The 22,559-nt window shown below is 53.0% G+C and overlaps 1 protein-coding gene across 4 annotated transcripts in view; it reads right to left on the minus strand.

The window, feature by feature from the left end:
- Positions 1–22,559, minus strand: part of ZNF609 (zinc finger protein 609) — a 106,469-nt gene that overhangs the window by 65,841 nt on the left and 18,069 nt on the right. For all 4 annotated transcript variants that reach the window (XR_003536626.1, XR_003536625.1, XM_027698099.1 and 1 more), the window contains exon 2: positions 4,366–4,591. Coding sequence is in view for 2 of the 4 variants with exons in the window: in XM_027698099.1 (XP_027553900.1) it covers positions 4,366–4,591 (226 nt within the window). In the remaining 2 variants the exon portion in view is untranslated. The remainder of the gene's footprint in view (positions 1–4,365; positions 4,592–22,559) is intronic.

A 22,559-nucleotide genomic window follows, 5' to 3' on the forward strand; every position in this document is an offset into this window, starting at 1 on the left:
AGCAGCAGGAGCCATTGTGTCAGTGCACATTTCCCCTCTTTACAAAGATGAATCCCCCAAGCCCAACCAAGAACATCCCCATGAATTCCTTCTCTAGCTGCATCACTTCCAGGATGCCCTGACTTTGGGATGTCCCTTCTTCCATGAATTTCTCCTCCAGCTGCATCTGCCTCTTCTTCACTTCCCCTCCAGCTGCATCACTTTCAGGATGCTCCAGCTTATCCATAGACCCTGCACATTTGCAAAGATCCTGGCCATACTGCCCAGGCTTTGGAACACAACACCCCAAGGTCTTCATGGCCAGCATGCCAGGAAAGCAGGGGACACCACGGGGCAGAGGATGGCCAGGACAAGCGTCACCTCACCCATTGAGAAGCGATCACTCACCAATGACCATCACGGGTAAAATTTTCCTTGGGGAAATTTTCTGTCATACCTGACAAATTTGGTGGCCTTCTACAACAGAGTTCCAGTGCTGGTAGATGAGGGAAAAGTGACTGATGTCATCTACCTGGACTTGTGCGAAGCATCAAACACTGTCCCACATGGCATCCTTGTCTCTAAACTGGACAGACATGGATTTGATGGATGGACCATGCAGTGGATAAGGAACTTGTCGGATGGTCACACTCAAAGAGTTGTGGTCAACAGCTTCCCTGTGAGGGTGGTGAGGCCCTAGCACAGGTTGCCCAGAGCAGCTGTGGCTGCCCCATCCCTAGAAGTGTTCAAGGCCAGGCTGGATGGGGTTTGGAGCAACCTGGTCTAGTGGAAGGTGCCCCTGCCCATGGTCCCTTCCAACCCAAACCACCCTGTGATTTTATGATTCTATGAAACATCATTAAAGCAAATGAGAAAGTCACATTCTTGCTCCACACCCTTCCTCCATCAGTCTTAAAAACTCGCCTCCTGATTCTGGACCCAAGCAGACACGGATAAGAAGGCTGTAGTGTGTATGCAGAGGAGGGTCTATCCCTTTGGAAGCCCCAAAGCCCACCCACTGCAGTGCAATCTTGGCACATCCTCCATTTCAAACATCCTTGGACACTACCCAAGGCTGTGGGTGATGATGAGGCTGCATGTTTGAAATGCAAAGCTGTCAAATATGGGTCAGGCTTCCTCACAGTTACGGTAAAACTTTCCAGTCTTTGCCCTCCCATCTGTCTCCATTTTCTCCCCATCTACTGCATCTCCCTTCTGCTCCGAGCAAAGACATGTCAACAGTGGCATCTTCCACCCCTGAGGATGCTCACAATCCATCGTACCCTCAAGAGACGTTTGCCAAAGGACAATCCAAACACCTGGAGTGTGCAACGCTCGGCCATGGGTGACCTGCCACCACCATCCCAGCATGGAGCTGGAGGAAGGGACGTGGAGTGTACTGACATTTTCCAGGTGCTGCCACCCCACAATCCTTGTTGGTCAGAGGTTTTGTGCTTGTTTCGGCTGCGAACAGCACTGGTGTGGTGCTGGATCCTAGTCTGCTCACAGGGAGCAGAGGTGAGGAGGTGCTGTGCTCCGAGCCAGGTGACACCAGCTCCACCGAGGGGGATGGAAGGGACCTGGCAGCTAATGAGGCAGCAGAGTGATGTGGCAGGGAGCACGAAATGATCACCTCCTGCCAATTCCTGGTTGAGAGGTAGTGCCATGGGAGCCATTTCTGTCTCCCCTCCCTTTTCCCCTGATCATTCTACAGAATTAGATGATCTTCAAGGTCCATCCCAACGCAAACCATTCCAAGATTCTGCGATTCTAAGTTTGATGCAAGTCAAGAGCTGCTCCTGCTGCCCACGGTCCTTCCAAGCGGTTCAGTGAGGCTGCTACATCCCAAGGGAGATGGATTCCTCTGGGTGAGGTGCTGAGATCCTTCTGGAGATCTGGAGGGCAGTCTCCAGGTGCTGGAAGCACCTCATTTGGCTGTGGAGACATGCCCTTGGTGTAGCTTTCTCTCCTGTATCCTTTGGGTGAGAGGAGATGCTCACAACATCTGAAACACTTCACAAGCTCCAGCTTTGGACAGCCAGGTCAAGCATCACCCTTGACTCCCACCAGCAAAAATGGGAAGGCAGGAGGGAGATGCCAGGCAGAAAATAGCGATGGTTCCACCCTGCCTTTTCACTCGAGGACGGGAGATGCCGCTATAACCAGAGCCAACACACGCAGCCGACCAGAAGCAACCAAAGGAAATGTCAGGGCTCGTCTTCTACAGGGCTGGATGTGAAATCCTTGCTCCCGACGGTGGCAACCATCAGCAGCCGGCAGAGAAGGATCTCTGTGTGAGTTCACTGAATTACCACAGACTAAAAATATCGGGGCTGTGGGAAATGGCAGGACGCCTCCAAGGCACGCTCCGAAACGGTGGCTGCGGAAGTGAGGTGTAATGCAGACGGACAGGCAGACGGGCACAGAGCTTCACAGTGGGGTGAGGAGCAGGGGAAAAGGGAGGAGAGAACAGAAACTGCTCTCATGGCACTGCCTCTCAACCAGAAATTGGTACGGGAGAATGATTTTGTGCTCTGTGCCTCAGGGATATTCAGTTTATCCCTCCTGCCATGGCCACCATAAGCCTCTCCTGATTTCCATCCAAAAAAACCCATACAAGGTCCAAGCTCTCATCAGCTTTGCTGCTGCCCGTGGGGGTCTCTAGCAGTCCTGGGATTTTCAGGCAACTCTGCAGCTCTGGGGATTTTGGGTTGAGGAAAGTCACAGCAGAAGAATAGACTGATGGGGACAGGGAGGTGGGGGAGCCCCATGAGTGAGGGGTGCTGATGCTCCTCTGCAGTGCTGCGTGTCCCAACCCCCAGCCCGGCTGTGCCTCAGGTTCCCCACTGAAGGTGCTGCGTCCTGTAAAGCGATGGGGCTCTTGCAGACCTGGAACCAGCAGTGCTGGCGCTGGGAGCTCAGCAGAGACCTTCTGCAGGTTTCCTCAGAGCACCTTCCCCCAGTAGATCCCCTGGTCCCTGATATGTGCAGAGCAGGGCTCTTGAACATTCCTGCTTCTTGTTTCCTTTTCCCAGATTTTGCAATGTGTGATGTCCTTCTCCCTTGGAGCACCATAAAAAACACGTAGCTCCCAGCTGCCTCAATCCGGATGAGTTTTTCCATATGGAACAGATGGTGAAGCAGAGAGGGCAGAAGAGTGCAGAGGTCCCCATTCCAAGCTAGACATCCCAGTCTTCCCCAGCATGGTCCATGCACTCCTCTCTTCCCAATAGCTCAGGTGCTATTTCTCAATACGCTTTTTCCACGGGGAACTTCTATGCTCACATCAGGGGCCACTGCAGCACTCGGTCCTGCACCAATCATTGTTTCAAAACCAGTTTCCCAGTAGGGAGAGGGGGAAGGCAAACTGGGCCCATCCCTGTCCTCCCAAAGCACAGGGCAAGAAGGGAACCCACTGAAAGCAGCTCACAGGAACACAGGTTTCAGTTCAGCTTCCATTGAGGATAAAGGCAGTAACAGTGAGGAGCAGCCAGGGATAAAAGCCAACAGCTTTGTTCTCTGCATGGAATAGTGATGGGAGAGCGGGAACAGATGTCCAAGAGGAGCGCATGGATACCTGGCTGAGATGACTGTCAACCAGCCTCCACCACTGCTGCTCTCTCACCTTCATGCTTCCAGGTTCTTTCTGCTTCCAGACACAAGTATAAGGAGCTCATCCCACACCTCCCAAGGCAGAAATCTCCGGCACCCTAGCAAGGCTGGAGGGAAGGCCGGGTTTCAGTGCTTGCCGTGGGCTGCTGAGCCACCTATTCATCCCTGCGTTCCTTGGCAGAGCCTCAACAGCAACGAAAACCCATCAAAGAACCTGGGAAAGCAAACCAAGCTGTGCACAGATGAGACGAGCTCCAGTGGAAAAAAAAGATTGGATTGGCTTGGCAAGAGAGCCGAGAGGCTGATCTCCCGCCGAGTCGATTTTGAGAGCTCTGCTGGTGTTTTTTAATCCAGCAGGAGATTTCTGCTGCCTCCCAGGGTTTGAGCGTTTTTGTGACAGACCTGCGGGTTGCCAAGCAAAAATGAAGTCAACTCCGCTGAATTCCCGTGCCGGCTGGCACGGCCTTTCCCCGGCACCTCCGGAACAAGTCGGCTCTTGTCGAGAGGCAGAGAAATGGCAGCTCAGATTTTCGCCCGCTGTCTGAGCAAGGAGAGAACACAACGAGCGGGGCTGACGCAAGTATTGGCCCGTTACTCCCTTTGCCAGACGGATTACAGGCCGCTCCCACACGGCTCCTCTGTCCTGACCACCCAGCTGGTGGCGGGAAAGCCCAGGACGTGCCAACGAATGGCACAGCAGGGACATGGGAAGGAAAGGACTGCCACAACTCCACCATGACACTGGTGGAGAGTGAGGAGCTCTCTGACACTTACCGTCCTCTGTCTCCTGCCAGACAATGCCCTCCAGGTTCACGCTGGTCCCGGGCTCGCAGGGGCCCAGGCACTCGGGCTCGGTGGCCAGGGCCACGTCGCAGGTGTTCACTCCCACCGAGCGGGTGCGTACCATGATCTGCTCGCACGGCGACGAGATGTCGTTGTTGACCACAGGCACGAGGAGGTGCAAGGGCAACACCGCGGGCGTAGAGACCGGAGACTCCATCTGTGGGGAAGGAGAAACACGTGGTCACTGTCAGGAATACTGTTGGGAATATGGAAGGGAGAACAAGTATCAACAGGCATCTACATTCCTGGAGAACCACAAGCCCAGGGCTGCCACCTTCAGTTGACGTCCCACACCCTGTCAGAGGACAGGGATCTCACAGGACTGTCCCACCCTGCTGTGCCCATACCCACGTAACCCTGGGGAGCCAGCGCTTTGGAGTCACAGAGATCACACCCAGAAGTCCTGCAGGAGATATCTGCGCTCCTGCTTGAAAGAGCTTCTGCCAAGTTCCTTCCCTGACGGCTTCTGTAATCATCCCTGCTGGGGATGCCTCTTGGCTATGGCTCAGATGTTAATGCAGCCAATGACTTTGGACCCGATGGCTCATTAGAAGAGCTTCTGCTCAACTGGCAGGACAGGACAAACGAGTAGTGGTCTCCTTCCAGTACCAAATCTACCCTGTGACCACCTGAAGATGCAGTCGCTTGGATCATATCCCTCTTCCCTGTGCAAGTGTCTGCTTTAGAGCCCGATCCAGCCATTGTGCTCTCCTTGCACATGGAAACCACATTCCATGACCAGAGCTGGACTTGGAAAGCCAACAAGCCAACATGCCAAGTGAAAGCCCAGCCAAGCCACCCTGCTGCTGACAAGCCAAGATCCTTGGCTGCTCTGCCACGCGAGCAGATTACAGCAATGTCAGGAGCAGGATGGCTGATGGGCTGATTCTGCACTGGCCAAGGGAAGGGCTGGGGGGGTAACTTCCTGTACTTCAGGGTTCACCAGCCAGGCCAGGCACAGCCAGCCAGCCCCTCGCCTTGGCTCATGAGGATCTGCAGCAGCTGTGGGCGAGCTGCTCTTCCTCAGCTCAGATCTTCTCTCTTCACCATCTGGATCTTGATCAGATGCTGGGCAACCTCAGAAGAGAAGCAGATTGAGGAAACTCATCACATCATCAGCGAGCACTCACCTGGGTTATGGTTTCAAGCAGGGGAAAATCCCTCTAGAGCACCCAGTACTACACCCAGAGAGTCCCCCTAAACCTCTGCTGAGGGGAGATACTATAGACCTGGAGAGCCCAAGTTTGTGGTCACCAAGCGTGGGTATGACACCAGCCCATGACCACTTCCATCCTTGCTGCTGACTCTCACCCTGGTCCTGACCAGCTGCCAAGTTCACCTGCTCCCCTCTCTTGCTCCCACACCTCCATCCTTTAATCTGACTCCAGAACCTTGCATGTCCAACCTCACCTGCCCCACACAACACAGCAAGTGGCTGGAGCATCCCACCTCCCCACCAACTCCTGACCCCACGGAGCCTCCCTGCATCACCAGTGACACAAATCTCTAGGCATAGGAGCAGGGAGGAGAACATCACATCTGCCAGTGGCTTCCGCCTGCTCCCACAGGGGTGGCTGTGGGCAGGGGGTGCAAATGTGACCCTCGTGGAGAACTGTGAGACCTTCTGGCTCTGCCAGTGCAAGTGGATTTGCTCTTCCAGCAGGAGAACACAAAGCATCTTCTGTCTGCAGCCCTCTCCTTGTCCTCCTGCATCCATCCTCTCTCTGGACAGCTGGTCAGAGCACATCCACCCCACTGGGCATTCAAGATGGCCCGTAGGTCTGAAGCAGCAGTGGCTGGACTACATGTTCCCCTCTGCCAGCAGCATAGCTTGTGTTCCACAGCTCTTTTCCCCACAATTACCTCCAACCTCCCACCAGCGGGACCAACTCTCCCCCACGAGCCCAACCTCACCTCCAAGGCTGCCCAACTGCATCCCATGGGATTAGAGGAAGGTGGTTTTGGCATAAAACAACCCCAGGAGGCTGCCAGAGGAGCTGCCAAGAGACTCCCACCCCCCAAAAGAATCACCCCCCAAAACACAGCAACCTCATCTTGTGCATCTCGGTGGATCCAGGACAAGATGCTTCAAGGAAGTGTGAGGTTCCTTTGAAGAGGCTCCTCAACACCACATTTTGAAAACCACAAGCCAGTCTCCAGCAATGGGAGAGCCAGGGAGGGACCAGGCAGGATTGCATGGCTCAGGTGGGCACCAGGAACAGCCCAGGGGGTGATGGGGACCGCTTGCCCCCATTTCCCCCATCACCCTGGGAGCGGCGGCTGCATGTGCACGTCAAAGACCTGCGGGTTCTGAAACCGTTCAGCTTCCTTCCACTCTGCAACAGAAACCACAGCGCAGCACAGGAGCGTTTAATTACAGTTCCAGCTCTGCTAATTATCGCCCGGTCACATTCGTAATCTGCATTATGCCACGGTGCATAATAAGCAGCTCGCTGAGATCTCTCTAATAAGCGAGGCGGCTTGATGGGATTTCATATCTCACCCTGCTCTGGAACAAATAGCCTCTTTCAGCAGCTGTGGGGAGACAAGGCGGCTCTCCTGCTCCCTCGCCCAAAGCTCCAGAGGAAAACAAGAAGGCCCAGGGTGGTTCTTCAGGGGTGAGGGCAGGAACAGAGGTTCCTCACTGGAACATATCCAAAAAAAGCCAAAAGCCAGGCTGGAGGACAAGACAGATGGATCAATTCCTGGATTCACCTCCCCCTCTGCATGTGTCCTGGTGGCACAGCACTTCATCCTCCTGCTTTCCCAAGCAAGGTCAGGAGATGCAGGATGGCTTGGGGGAGCCCTGGGTACCACGGAGCAGCTCTGCCAGCCACTCTCCCCCTCGGTGGGCACCCAGCTCCCTCCACCTAGGGAAATGCTGGCAAGGGGGTGCTGGGCAGCACTCAGCCCCCAGAGCAGTGGCTTTCACATTGCCTCCAGCTGTCAGGGACAGCTAGAGACTAGTAGAGACCCCTGGCTCCCAAAGCCAGCCCTGCACCTTCTGGCCACCCCCCTTAAGACTTCTAGGCCCTAAATCCCCTTTGCAGAAGGAAAATTTATTTCTCTTTCCAAGCTGGGTAGGCTCTAAGGTTAAATGCTGGCTACACATTCGCTGCTGGAGGGAGCTGGTGTGTCTCCAGCCACCCCTGCACAGGAGTTATGTGGGGTGAAGCCTCCCGGTGCCGGCGCTGGCCGTCCGTGGCCACCCGCCGCTGCCTCCCCTAATGAAAGCCCTTTGTGTTTCTGGTGGAGGCTTTCCCATCACGAGGAACGTGCTTTCACCACCGCCGAGGACAGAAGTGGAACTGAGCCAAGCCTGGGCGGCGGCGGCCAGAACAGGCGCTGCTCGATGGGGGAAAAGCAAATCCAGGGAGAGTCCGAGGCAATACTGTCAGCACCATGCAATGTCGGGCTCTGGGGGGGTAATTAAAACCTACCCCTCGTTATAGCCCCCATTGGAAGGTGGGATGGGGTCCCACATGAAGGGAAGCACAGTGTGGGTGCTGGCATAGGGAGATGTACACAAAGCAGCTCCTGCCATCTTAGAGCTGTGCCAGCAAGAGTTCGTTAGCATCAGTCATTAAAGGGGCACCACAGCACCAATTAGCTATTGGGAGAAAGAGGGCAAACCAAACATAAATACACTCCACAAATTTTGATGTCGCCCCCTGAACCACCTAGACCACTCACTCGTATTTATAAGAATTTTGGTTTGCCCCCAGTAACCAAAGTCAGGCAAGAAAAGTGCATTTTGGAGCAATAAGAGCCAAGAGTAATGCCAAAACCCCAGAGAAGACCAACCAGCAGAGATGTTTGTGTTGCATCTACAAGGGCAGAGAGGATGTGAAGTGTAGGGCACCCTCAGAGCTGCACCCTGTCAGTCAGCCAGGACCTTGCAGGGCTCAGTGTGAGATCACCAATGCACCCGAGGTGGTTCTAGGCTCCAGTGAACCCCCATATGAAGGAGCTACGCCATGCATGACCTCTTTCTCTCATCTAGAAGGTCCTTTCACTCCTGCAGACATAGAGACAACCACAGCACTCACGGTGCCTCTTCCCCACTGCTGAGCGTGGCAGGGATTTCAAAAAGTCTTTTCCAACCTGACCCCCAAAGTTGGGTATGCAGAGCATGAAGACAAATCCCTTTGTTGGCTCTGGTGCCCACCATGCCTACGATTCCATCTTGAATCCACTTGCAAGCAGAGCTCCCAGTCACGTCCCCCAGCAGCAAAATCCCAACACACTGGAAGTACTCAAGGCAATTAAATGGCATGGAGAAGGCTCCAGAAGATCCCCTCCCCAAACAGCACAGGTGGCACCAAACCCTGACTGTTTGCTGGCTGAATTTCTCCAGCAAGAAAGCAGCCAATAAGAGCTTCCAACAAATCCACACAATGCAGGAAAATAATGATGGCACAAGCAGCAGGTCCAAGGATGGAGCTGGAAGTGTGGTCTGGAGCACTGATCCCAATGCTGCTGCCTGTTGCTCTTCCCTCTTGCTATAGTAGGAGGCTGAGGTTGCTGACACCAAGATGTGAAAAAAGAAATCTGTTCTAGAAGACAGTTTCCCTTCCCTGGATAAACTCCAGCTCAAATAAGCAAAGCCAGTTATTTCTATGGACCACAGGAATGCAGTCAGGGAAGACACTGGGTACCTTAGTTGGCAAATCCAAACCCACAGGACAACAGGGCAGCTGCTCTGAGAAAAAAGGACTGACATTTCCAACAACCCCCCCTAGCAAGAAGCAGTAAATGCCACAAGGAAGGATCAATACTTCCATGTGCTCCCGCATGCGCACAGGGGAGAGGGCTCAGCATCGCACTCCTTGAGTTTGCTCCACAGAAGACAGGAGAGCCTGCAACCTCCTGGCCAGAGCCATCACTGAAGAGCCAGGCAATTAGGATGGGAAGTAAGGATTTTTAAGGAGCAGAGGTCCCAATTTCCCAGCCCCAGGCCTGGTGGGAGACAGTGAACACATACCCAGACGCTCTGGACTGGTTCTGCCATCCAAGACTTTCACCATCTCCCTGAAACCAAACCAGGAGAGGCCAATTCCCCACCACAGTTCTTGGCAACTTGTCCCTGGTGCTCCTCACCATCTGCTCCCACCCCCCAGACACCTGCTTGAGATTCATGGCATCTCCCAGCCGCAGGGTTGCTGACACCAAGGTGTAACAGGAAGGCTCTGCCTACAAAAGGTGCTTCCCTGTCCTCTCCCGGCCATGCCAAGCACCCCAGTTCTGAGGTGCAGGAGGAGGTTTGCCTCCACCCATGCAAACCCCTTCCCTCGCTAGCAAGTCCCTGCAGAAGGGCCAGAGGAAATGGTGGCCAACTCAGACTCATCTTTACCTGAGCACCTGGCTGGGGAGGCCTGACCTGGCCTCACGTGGGCAGGCCAGAGGAACCAAAGCCTGGAGGAGGATTTCTGCACAAAGCTCATGGCCCCAACGCCAGTACCGTGTGTATTCCCCTGGGCCTGAGGCCTGATTAAAGGACCCGCTCTTTTTATCTTATCTTATACACTAAATTGGCCTGGAGTCTTTTTCTCCACAGTCTCTTTAGGATACAGTTTGGCACCGCTGAAAACAGACGTGGTCATAGTTAATGGGAATATCGGGGTGCGACATCCTACCCCATAATGCCGGAGGTACAACTCCCACCATGGCACCAGTGAGGGACTGATCCAAACAGCCAGGTGATACAAACAGCCGGATGCCTATCAACCCCAGCCACGCTGCTGGAGAAATGCAAATACAACCCAGCACGACCTCCAACGAGCCGCTTTCTCTCTGCGGCAGAGAGGGGAATAAAATCCCTGCTTGAACACAGCCGGGCTTATCTGAGCACTTGCAGCGTTTCAAGATCAAGAGGAGGCAGACGCCGCAGGGGCACAGTCTTGCATATTACTGTGGCTTCAATAAAGCCAGGAATAGTATCCAAGGCAGACGTGCTGGCACCAAGTCACCTGCTCCAACCACTTACAAGACTATCAGATCTGCTGTCGGAAGGGGAAAAAAAAAAGGTGTCTCCAGTAGGAGAGAGGTAGTGAAGAGCAGCAATGAAAGGGGACAGGTGATGCGAGCGAGAGACACGGGAAAGAAACCCAAGCTGGGACCTCCGTGCATTGGTCCCACCACTTGACTGAGAACATGTTGTTGAGTCTCTGTTCACCTATCACCAACCACTGAAATCCCATGTAGAGGTGGCAATGGGCACTCCTCCTCTCTTGAATTAAAACGCAAAGCAGCTTGTTTGGTGGGGAAAAGGGGAAAGATCCCGTGTGGAAAAGCACTGGAGATGCATCTGGGTCACAGGGATAGCTGGAAACATGAAGCTCACAAGTGTCCTTCACACTGACCAACCCAGCCTTTGGCCTCTTCTTCAGCGTTGCTGCTGCCATGGTCTCCAGAGTCATCTACACCTCTGGCCATGTTGTCCAAGCAGGAAAGCTCTGATGACAGCAAGCAGCTTCCCACTGGGAACCCAGATCCCACACATATTAAGCCCCGCAACCTGCACCCACGCTCCTGTCAACATGGCCAACACTGCTGATGTGTGGTTGGCTTCTCACATCCAGAATCCTCCAACATCTGTCGACATCAGCCGTGTGTCCTTCAAGCCAGGATGCTTCGTGGAAGAACCACCATGGGGCAGAGTCTTGCTTTTGCTTATTCTCTTTCCTCCAAAATAACCAGGCAACTGTACCCAAGGATCCGAGCAGTGCTCAGCAGTCACTGTTAACACCTGCACTCGCTGACCAGCACATCAGGGCAGGCAAAGGAGAACATAAAAGGTTTCACAAGCGCCTCAGTGCATCAACCTCCTGGAAGGAGGATATAAATCTATGAGACCTTTCACGAATCACTTGCTGTGGTGTGATGCAGCTCCAGCCACCGTTAAAAGCTGGCTGATAACCACCAGCTCCATAAACCTGGCCAAAGGACACAGAGGTTGCAAACAGCCAAGCTAGAGACATCCCTAAAACCCAAATCTGCAAAGGCAGGCAAGGGAAATCACATGAAAAAGCAGCCTTTTCATGCCAAGTGGCTTTAACCCACCTACAGGGTCTGTGTTTGTGCTATAGAGCACCCTGAGCACCAATCACAGGTTCATCCAGGAACAACCCACCACCAACTAGGGATGAAGAACATATTGCAGAGCTTGGCATCTCAATTTAGGCAGATCAACAGGTCAGTCTGAAAGAGACTGAAAACAGGCTCCTGGAGACAGTGAGAACACAAAAGTTACCAACAGACCTTGGCCAGGATTAGCAATCAAGGACCACAAGCCAAGGCTGACACTTGGTAGGTCAGGGCTGAGCGCAAGAAGCTGGCACAGCAGCTCAGCTCTCCGTTAGGGAATGGCACGGCTCCACCTGCCTGCTTCAACCTTTCCTGCAGTTTCTTCACCCAATTTTTCCTCTACCTCAGTCTTGCAAGTCTAAACCTCCAACACTCGGAGGTGGTTGCGGTTGTTGGGCCTCCGGCAATTCGCACCAGGGCACAGCCACGCACACACACCCCCCTGCATGCAAACTCAGAGCATTAATAATTCAATCATTTAATTAATGCTTATCCAAGCACAAAGCCCTTACCTTTGGAAAGCTGCAGTACACGGAGTCAACCAGAGGGGAGACAGCTTGGGATTTACAAACCATTTCAGTGTAAAACTAGATTCTAATAAACGTGGAAGGGAGGAGACGGATTCAAGGCTTGAAGCAAAAATGAGCCGGGTTCAGACCTGTCTCATCTAGGACAGGTTCCTCTGCTTGCTGAGTGCACGGTCCAGGGACCACCTTTCCACCTCAGTATCCAGCACCCACTCCCAGGTGAGAAGGGACAAAGCCACTGCAACCACTCTGCCACTGTGGACCCATGGTGGACAACACAACCATGTGCATTGATGGGGGTTTATTACACCACTAAGAAACCACCTTTTACACTGGTAAAGCACAGGAGATGATGTGGAAAAAGGCCCTGGTGTTTGCAGAGCAGAGCCAAGAAAGAAGAGATGGGATGTGGGATGAAAGGTGAGATTGGCTTTCGGGTGTTTTCATCAACCAAGCTGAGTGTGGCATGGGGTCAGCTGTACCTTGCACAGCAGCCAAAGCTACGGCGTTGGGTTGTGCCTCCCAACATCCAAGGGCTGCAAACGGGTCCAAAAGCAAGTGTCACTCACACTCAGGGTCACTGCGTAAGAAAAGTGGGGGGATATGGACTTACAGAGGTACATAAATCAGTCAAGCACTCCCCCAAGGTGGTCCTTCCAATGACCCAGAGGGGATCACTTCCAAGATGCCATCTTAACATCACAGAATGGTTTCAGTTGGAAGGGACCTTAAAGCTCATCTTGTTCCAAACCCCCTGCCATGGGCAGGGACACCTTCCATTGGACCATTCATGACAAATAAGGGCACAAGAGACAAACTGAAGAAGTTCAGAGAAGAGGGACAAAAATAACGAGGCTGAAGGGATTGGTCTGGAAGAGGAGATTAGAAGAGCTAAATATGGAAAGGTTGGTTCAGTGACAGCTATGTGGGGACACAGCCGTAATCTACAAACACATGAGGGATGAAAACATCAAAGGAGAGAGAGGAATTACGCAGGATGATGCAGAGGAACAAGGCGGAAATGGGATGAATCAAGCATAGGAACATTTAAGACAGACGTTGGCCAGAGCTTCCTGGCAAGGAGATTGTTCCTAAGAACACCAGTATTTTCCAAGTGGGAAAATCCTTCATCCTTCCACTGCTCTGCTCCTTTCCCCTTTCTTTCCTACATCTCTCCAGTAATACCATAAGCCACCCACATCACTCCCCATGGCACCCCCTCAGTACACCTCAGATCTGCCCCACACCAGGCTCCAAACTGCCAACAAGCCACATCCATGGTTTTCCCAAGACACAGCAGTGGTCCTCCTCCTTTCAGAGAGACAACATCCAACACTTTTGGACTTGCCCAAGCTCAGATGAGGCACTGGCAAATCTCAGCCTGACCAAATTTTGGCAGGGTCATCTTCTTTTGATGTTCTTCCACATTGCAACCATGATAACGAGCATCTCTGATGAGAGAGCAGCTTCAGCTCTAAGGTCCACCTCCATGGCCGGACTAGGAGGTCCATGGCCAAGCAGATAAGGAAAAAATCCTCCTCTCATCCCATTGGTCTCCCAACAAATGGCAGTAGCAAGCTGGAGGATTTTCTAAGCAGTTTTCCAGCACAAGAAACTCTATAGTCCCTGGCTACACACAGCATTTGGTCCTGAGGGTCTTGTGGACTCTTCTCTCCAAGGTATGAGAAGCCTAGCTCTGTGCTTGTGCCTACAAAATTTGTCTGGGGAAGGGTAGAGAGAGAATGAGGCAACGCTTGGTCCCTGCAAAGCAAGGTGCACCTCCTGAGGCACCCACACAGCTCCTGGAGGAGGTCCAGCACTGGGGAAGCACCACCCTGAGGGCACCAGGGGATGGCAGCTGCGACACTTGCCTTGGTGGCACCATGAGAAATGTCACGTCCAGACCATGTGGTGCACTCAGCTATGGATCAGGGGAAAAGAGGCAAATCCATTCCTTGGATGCTTCATTCAGAGACCTGCTGTCACACCACATACACCACCTACACTGGAGCATTTTTACACACAGGTTGTAGCCAAGGATTGGTGGCTCCTGGAGAGGCTCAATTTCAGGGCGAGACACACATATTTCGGATGCAACAAGCAGCAAAGTCTAGGAGGAGTTTCAGATCTATTTATCCCTCAGGCAAAAGGAGACATCTTCCTTCCATCTATTTAATATTAAAGACCTGCTCTGGTATGATGTGCACGTCCCAGCCCCCGCAGGCTGCACGTTTAGGAAGCTGCCCGCTTGGCTCTCATCTCTCCGTCTTTGTAGGTTTTGCTCCAGTTGCCAGGAGAGATCCTGGTGCTTTCCAGACACAAAGCCAGCTCTGTTCCATGGCCTGATGGGGAGGTTACAGGAGGAGAGTGAGCAAGGAATGAGCCCAATCACATGACACACGAGGATGTGGTGAGGAAGAGGGTGTCACTGCGTGTCCCATTCAGGTGGTGCTGGAGAAGCAGTGGTCAAGTAAGTGCCTCTGTCTCCCAGAACACAAGACCAAAACCTCACACTAACATGGGCATGACAAATGTCTTCGCTTTTTGTGCTGCATCCCATGACTGCGTCTCCCCCCACTCCTCAAATCCCAGTTTTCCAGCAAATTCTTTCTAACATGCTATTTTTAAAGCAGTATAAGCCAATGTTCCTATTCAGGTTGATACATGCTGGGCTCACCCCAATCCCTCAAGCAAAGGTTTGCACCCGTGTCCATGAGCTCCCACCGGGAACACACAGGAATCGGTGCCTGCTGGATGCAGCAATTTCAACAGAAAGCTTTTCAAGCCGATTCCCAAGGTTTTATTAATTATTGAAATCAAGCTGCTGCCTCTCTAAGCCCCGAGCAGAACGGTGCCCGGGCACCGACCCCAAAGCAGCACAGCACATGCTCCTATCACCAGGATGAGCTGCAAGAGGAGGAGGAATGAGCTTTGCATGTGAACCCACAGGCTCCCATCCCCTACCATCACTCTGGGTTTTAGTTCCACCCTCGCAGATGAAAAGCAAATCCCCTTTCTTTGGCTCAAATGCCTCTCAGTGCCTCTGCTCTGATCACACAATCACAGACTGCTTTGGGTTGGAAGGGACCTTAAAGCCCATCTTGATCCAACCCCCCACTGGAGGCAGGGACATTTGCCAGGAGCTGATCCCATGCTGCCCGTGGGAGCCGGTGCCTGGCTGCTGGACACGGCTGGGGCGTGAGGGTCTCACCTGGCAGGTCTGTGCTGCCGACCGGCAGCCGCCGGCTGGGGAGGATCGATGGCTCCTCATGGGGAAGCTGAGCAGCCGCGGAGAAGAGGAGTTGAGCCAGACCATAACTCACCACCTGCAGCCACCGACCAGCCAGGGAGCAGTGGAGCCACATCGGGGCTTTCAGCCCATCTCAGGGAGCAGAGCTCTGTGATTCACATCCCAGGACTGTGCCGACCGCAGCCATGCTCCTCCGAGAGAGCACTCCATGTAAAAATAGAAAAATAGCTTCAAGTGGCTGTTTCATCAGCTCCTCCGAACCGTAGCGAAGGGAAGAGCTTGGATCTGAAATCCAAATCAGCCCCCACCAAACGGGGATGCTGACACCACCCACGGCTGAAGCTTTCTTCCAGCCCAATTAAGCTCCAGGAAGGTTTTTAGCCTCTAACCTCACATTTCTCAGGCTGCGCTCAGGGATACCCACAGGTCACCAAGTCCCAGCTAACGAGAAATCATTCCCCTTTGCCACGAAACAAAGCAAAATGAGACAGAAAACAGTGACCACCAAAGAAACACTATCCAGCACCGGCAGCCACTGTCCCTCCTTCCACCCAGCAGCACCTTTTGCACGCACATGTAAAAATGAGATGCCAGGGGCTGGTGGGCACCTGGATCAGAGGAGCAGCAGGGCCAATGTTGTATTTAATCAACATGCTGGATTTTTACCTGGCGTCCCTAAAATAAGGAAAAGATACTGCTGGAGATAGACCCACCATAAGCAAGCCCAGATATTCACCCATTTCATTCCCCACCCTGCTGAAACTTCATTGATTCTTCAAATTACCAGCCAGCTAAGGCAGGGCAATCCTAATGCCATGAAAAAGAGTGGATTGATAATAAATAAGGGCATTTTAGCCTCAAGAATGCCATGCTCAAGGTGACCTGCTGCATATTGGGGTTTGCTGGCCACTGTGGCCCTGAACTTGGTCACCCATCATTAAAAATCAACCATTCCCCTGGGGTAGAGAGGGATCATGGTGCTCTCAGCTGTGGGGGAGAGCTGTTTTGGAAAGCCCTGTTGGAAAGACACAACAGATTTGTAAGCCAGAGCCTGGAGGATTTTTATGACCAGCAAGGCGGGCATAAACAGAGGTAGCCATAAGCAGAGGGAGCCCTCGAAAGGAATGGGGAGCGTCGATGCTGCACCCCAAGCAGCCCAGTTGGCCCAGGAAAGCAGCCGTGGGCTCAGCGAGGGATTAGCCCATGGTGGTTGTGAAGAACCCCCAAGCCTGCACATGGAGGGTCCCACTGTGGAGAGCTCTTCCAAGGCAAAGAAAGTGACCAAGGAGCCAGCGTTGGGGTTAATGACCTCCCAGTGACCTGCTGGCTGCATGTTTCCACCCCCTCCATCCTCCCCACCTGCCTTGGTGAGATGTGGGATCAGAAAGCTTCTTATCTGCTCCCCAGGGCTTTCCATGCCCAAGGGTTGGCTTTGAGGGACAATAATAGAGTCGTTTAGCCCCAGAAATGCTGAGGATTCAGGGTTGGACTCCATCAAGTGTTCAGAGCCAGCCCGGAGGCCACGAGTGGGTATCACATACTGTTCAAGTCATCCTTCGGTCGCTTCCATAAAAAGGATGCCCTTAACACAGAGGGAAGCCACCATCCTACAGCTCCACATTTCCAAGCTCCTTGGGAAGCTGGTCCCACAGTGTTTCTTGGCATTTAATTCCTAATTAGAGATTTTTTTTTCAAGTCCAGGATCTTGGGGAGGGAAAATAAAAACCACAAAAATACAAAGTCAAGGCAAGTAGGACAAGGCAGGATACCAGAGTCTCTCCCAGTAATGTCACTGGATCAGTGTCACAACCCAGTGGAACCCTGTAAGAGAGGATTCCTCACTACCAGTATGGCAGTCTTCCAAAGCCTACACTGGAAGCTCCAGGACCCACACAATGGTTGGCCAACAGGTTTCAATACCTCTACTTCCTTGAAGCAGCAGAAATGCATGTCAGCCTGTAATAAACCCATCTGACCTTTAATCACACCATCTCTCCTGAAAACACGGAGCCGGCGTGTCTGTACACACTCATCTACTCCTGCCTCGTACCTGAGGGAAAGGAGCAACAGCGTTTTATTGACAATCATCACATGAGATGTTATTTGGACAGAGGGAGAAGATTCCCAACATGCCAATCAGCATCTCTGGGATGGCCAGAGCATACCAGCGGGCTGCTTGTCTGCAGGTCGGGGCTAGGAAACAAGGCATTGGCCAGGGAGCAGCAGGGCTTTGTGCAGCTGTAGGACACACAGGAAACAGGCTGGAACATGCACACAAAGGCAAGAAGCAGATGGATGCAGGGATGGATGGATGGAGAGAGGGAGGGAGGGATGGATGGATGTTTGTGGTAATCCCTGGGATCAGAGCAGTGTGGGCAGCAAAAGCCCTCCCTGCAGCCCTTCCCCATCACTTGGGATCTCTGCCAACATCTGCCCCGATGGTGGCTTTTGCCAAGCCAAGGCAGAAGGTGACATCCTGGCACCTGTCTGAACACCACCAAAGTCTTCTCTACAGCAGAGACCTCGACTATGTGCCCTAAACATCAGGTAGCTCACGTGGTGACAACCAAGTGTCTCCCCAAGGGTCTCCCAGAGGCTGCCAGGAAAAGAGAGGGGCACAGCTGATACAGCAGATCCCAGAGATGCTTCTTGGCCATGGAGACTAAAGACCAAATGCTGGTGTTTGAAAGGCAGTGCCTCAGACAAGGAGTTTGATGCTTGCAGGGATGAAAGGTTGAGCAAAAGGCTGCATGGGGACTAGGGAAGGACCTGGGGCTGGGAGGGACTCAACAGAACTAAAGAGTTAAAACTTGGTGTGCCAAGAAATTATTCCCTTCACGTGGAGGAACACCAACAGACATCATGGTGAAAGAAGACCTGAAGAACATCCCTTGATAAGGTAACAGCAACTAGAACACAAATAAGGATGGGAAAAGCCAATGTGACACATCAAAGCCAAGGGGCAGCAGAGGAAGGAGTGAAGAGAGCAGAAGACAGAGCTGGTGCCCAGCTGGGACACTGTGGTGACACTGCCTTGGGCAGCACTGAGCAGGCAGGGAGAAACGTGGGAGGCAGAGTGGCAGAGGGAAAAGCCTTTCTCCATCATATCCGCAACCTCCGCAGCCTCCCTTCCCACCCAGAGCGGAGCAGGTGCCCTCTCTGCCCTCTGTGCTGGCAGCTTCCACAGCTGCCATCCCCAGAGATTGCTGAGCTGCAGTCCTGCTCCTTTAGCTGAGCATCTCCCATGGTCCATGACTGTCACTCTCTTCCCTTGAAAGCCCAGAGACCGTAACTCATCGCTCAGGCGGCTTTAGCTGCTGCACAAATGATCCCCAGCCCTGAGCCATGTCCTGCCCATCAGTCATCACCACCTCAGGCTGGCAGCTACAGCCATTACACATCAGCTGCAGGAAGCCAGACGGTCCCTGCTCCAGCCTATTCACATCCTTGGGAGTGCCGGGAGACAGCCAGTCACCTCCTCAGGCCAGGAGACATCCCTGCTCTGGCTCTGGCTCAGCCACTTCCCCTCTCTGGGGGATCAACACTATGGGCATGAGCCAGCCAATGTGGGGACTTGCCCTTTCCCAAGCCAACAGCTCCCACCTCCTCACAGGCAGGCAGAGGAAGACCTCGGAAAAGGGGGCTGAGCGCCGAGGCTGCAGACACATCTTGCTTTAATTGCATCAGCAACCACTAAGCAATTAATGGCAGGGAGAAGGAGGAGGAGGAGGAGGAGGAACAGGGCCAGGAGAGAGAAAGGCATGCAGCAAGCAAGGGAAAACCATTTACTCCTTCCCTAAGGAGAGGGGCACTATTTACAGCTGCAGCTGTGGTGGCCTCACCTGCTGCATCCTGCTCCCAGGGCATCTCCTGTGCTGTACCTGGACCACTAACATGGCTCCAAAGTCTTTTACCCGCAGTCATCTCTTAGCCCCAAACTGAGATCTCCAACCCCTCCACACCCACAAACCTTTCGACACCCTTCGCAAGAGCCAGGCAAGCATCTCTGCCAATGGCAAGCAGGGACTGGAGACAGAGCCTCCCACGACCACCCTGGAGCTCTGGTCTGCAATGGCACTGCAACTCCCACCCAAAGCAGCCCAGTCCCTCAGCAGTTGTCACCTCCACGACCACGGCAAGCAGGAGAGTGAAGTTCGTCCCAGGGAGACATCATCCTTCAAAGCCTCCATAGCTGGATCCCAGAGACTGCAGCTCCCCAAACACAGCCTGGAAAGTGGAGGCTCTGGGATACCAGAAAAGCATCATCTCTGAGGAGCAGCAAACCAAGCGACAGGATCTGTGATCAGCTTTGCTGCGCCTTTAGCCATGGGAAGCAGAGCTTGGGGAAAAGCCTGAACACAGCAACACCGACAGCTGGAGAAAAAACCTTCAAGGAAGGGGAAGTCAAGGAGATGCTAGCCTGATCCCCAGCTGGAAAACCCAGCCCTGAAAGGAAGGCAAACAAATGAGGAAAGCATCCATAGGAATTGTACACCAACTGGTTTGCAGTCATCTCACTTAACTCTCCTCTTCATCCACTGGCAGTCCAGCCTGCTCAGGGATGGCAAAGCCAGGCAGAGGCACCCTCCCCTGGCAGCTCTGCTCACCTCTGCTCCTGCTGGAATAACACACTACAGCAATTTTTTGCTCTGTGTTGCGACTGCCAGGACTGTCAGTGCTTGCAAGGCTCAGGCCTGACTGTGCTCCCACCAAGCCAGCCCTGTGGACTTCACCCACAACACAAAAAGGCTTTTGCATCGTTAACAAGCCCATGCCTTAACAAGCCCATGCCGAGATCAGAGGATTCCTCCCTATCTGGTCCCTACAATGTGAAGCACCCCAAAACTCAGTGCTGGTAATCCCAAGCACTGATCCAGCAAAGTCCTTGGTCAGATCCCAAGCCCTCCTCCTGCTCATGAGCAAACCTGTTGGTGGCTTCAAAAATCCAAGGAGCTGGACTCCAAATTCAGGTGTGCTTAGAGAAGCACAAGGCACTCCATGTTGGAAAGCTGCCAGCTGGAGTGGGGAGCTGTCAGGAAAGGTTCAGCTGGCAGCAGTGGCTTCTTTCTGAGGATACTCCCAGGAACAGCCTGCTTGGCACCCCCAAAGTGGACACCACAACATGTCACTGCATTGATTTTGCTGCTCAGCAGCGCAGACCCATTCCCAGCACAGAGCTGCTCCCGGGACAGTTCAGGACCAATCACAGCAGAGCAGTGGAGACCTTGTGAAATTTAACCCCTATGTGGTAGAAACTTGATGCACCCTAAGGCTGAGCACTGGGTAACTACTCAAGACCCAGCAAACCCACCTTCACCACCAATCCTTGGCTGTGAAAGTTTCAGGCTGTTAGTGGGACCAGGCAGCAGTCCCAGTGTCCATAAGGAGCTGTGCGCCCTGGCACAAGAAGCACGAGCAAGGAGCATGGGCAGAGGGGCAACCTGGCAGTTTATCAGTTATTTTCTTGGCTCATCTCTTGAGAATTGACATTAAAGGGGGTGAGGGGACCAGACAGAAGCCTCTCCTGCCTCCTCGCCCTGCACGGACGCTGATCACACGCTTGCCCAGCAGCAAGGAGCCATCCGGAGCCTTGCGGCGGATACTGAGTTTGCCAAGAAGCTGGAGAGAGGTGCGAGGCACCGGCAGCAGCAGCAGGCAGTGATTTATGGAGCCGACGTGCCTTCCCAGGTCACACATGGATGGGAGCCTCGCCTCCTCCGCGGGCCAGCAGCCAGGCCGATTATCTGTCATATGCTGCAGGACGTGGTGCCAGCAGCCGAGCCCAGATCACCCAGCTAGTTTGCAAAAAAAAAAAAAAAAGATAATAATAAATAAAACCCCGCAGATGCAGGCAAACGGCTTTTGTTCAAGCCCCTGCTTGCCGTGGTAGGTGAGCAAGCACATCAGGCTTCGTGAAAGCATGTAATGCCTGGAGGCCGATGCTCCTCGAGCTCCTGGAAAGCGCGATGGCAGCCAGCAGCAGGAGCTATGCTCATGGGAGCAGCTCTGCAGCTGCCTGGCATCTGCCCATGGATGTTCTCCCACCTCAACTCACCCCAAATTTGGCCCCGGGGTTTTTGCGGTGTTACAGGCGTCGGGGTAGAGCCGGTTGCTCCGTGAATCCCGACACCGGCGCGAAGCTGCCTCAACACAGAGCGAGGAAAGCAGGAAAACAGCCTGTGAACAGAGGGTGCTCACAGAGCCACACTCATTAGCCATGTGCCTTTTACAATTAGCCCGTGTTGACAAATGCACTTTTTTTCTGAAAAATCAATTTGAAGAAATCAATTTTTCAGAAATTCAGATTTAATACTGTGTTTCCTCCAAATCCCGTTTCCTCTGGCAGACACGAGGGATAAGCTGAGAACCACCTGGACCTGAGTCGCCGAGCTGAATCATAGAGGCCTGAAGGACACGAGCTCCTGGAGCTGCCACCTGCCAACACCACATTAACCGTTTTTCTCTTCCTTCTGTTTCGGTGAGTAATCCCCAGACACAGCCGCTCAGCGGCAACATGCCATTCAATATTCCTCAGGGAGTCACAGAGCCTTTCCTCCCTCTGGGATCAACAGGGGGAAAAGGTTTGTGGTCCTTGTTTGACAGCCCTGCAAAGTGAGTCCCATCACTTCCGAAGTGTATTCCATGAGGAGTTTTAAGGGAGAAATCAAATTTCACAGGAGAGAAACTCAAGATATGTGGGTTGAGACTTCGAGAAACTGATTTTTTTTCACTTGGTTTCTGCCAAATGCCTTGGAGGATGTTGATTTTCTAAGGCAGAGATATTCAGAGATGCTCCAAAAGAAGATATGCAATACCTGAAGCTTCAAACCTAATCATCAATAAAAATACAGCCCAAGGCAGAGATCCAACCTTGTGTTTTGAAGGAACAAATAAACCTGGAAGAGTCAAACAGTCAATGCACCATCATCATAGCCAAGAGCCAAACTGCAAAGATGTGAGGGTTTGGGTGCAGACATGGGAACATGACCACAAACAAGCTTTATTCTCATTTTTTAGCCCATTTTGGCCCCACCAGCTGCATGTCCAGCTCATGTAGACCAGAAGAAGGGCCAACACACACTGCCCTGCAGGACAGGTGGCTCCTCTGAGAGGTGAGACCTCATCCACATAGAACCTAAGGAACAAATCATCACCCGTGACATCAAACCACCTGACACACCTGGAACCACCACTGGGTAATCCAGACCCAGAATGTTTTTACACCTCAGATATATCACCACAGGCCATAAACCCATCCGCTG

Source organism: Neopelma chrysocephalum, unplaced genomic scaffold (assembly GCF_003984885.1).
Source record: "Neopelma chrysocephalum unplaced genomic scaffold, ASM398488v2 Primary Assembly neopelma1_124, whole genome shotgun sequence".
In the NCBI taxonomy this organism is placed as follows: Eukaryota; Metazoa; Chordata; class Aves; order Passeriformes; family Pipridae; genus Neopelma; species Neopelma chrysocephalum.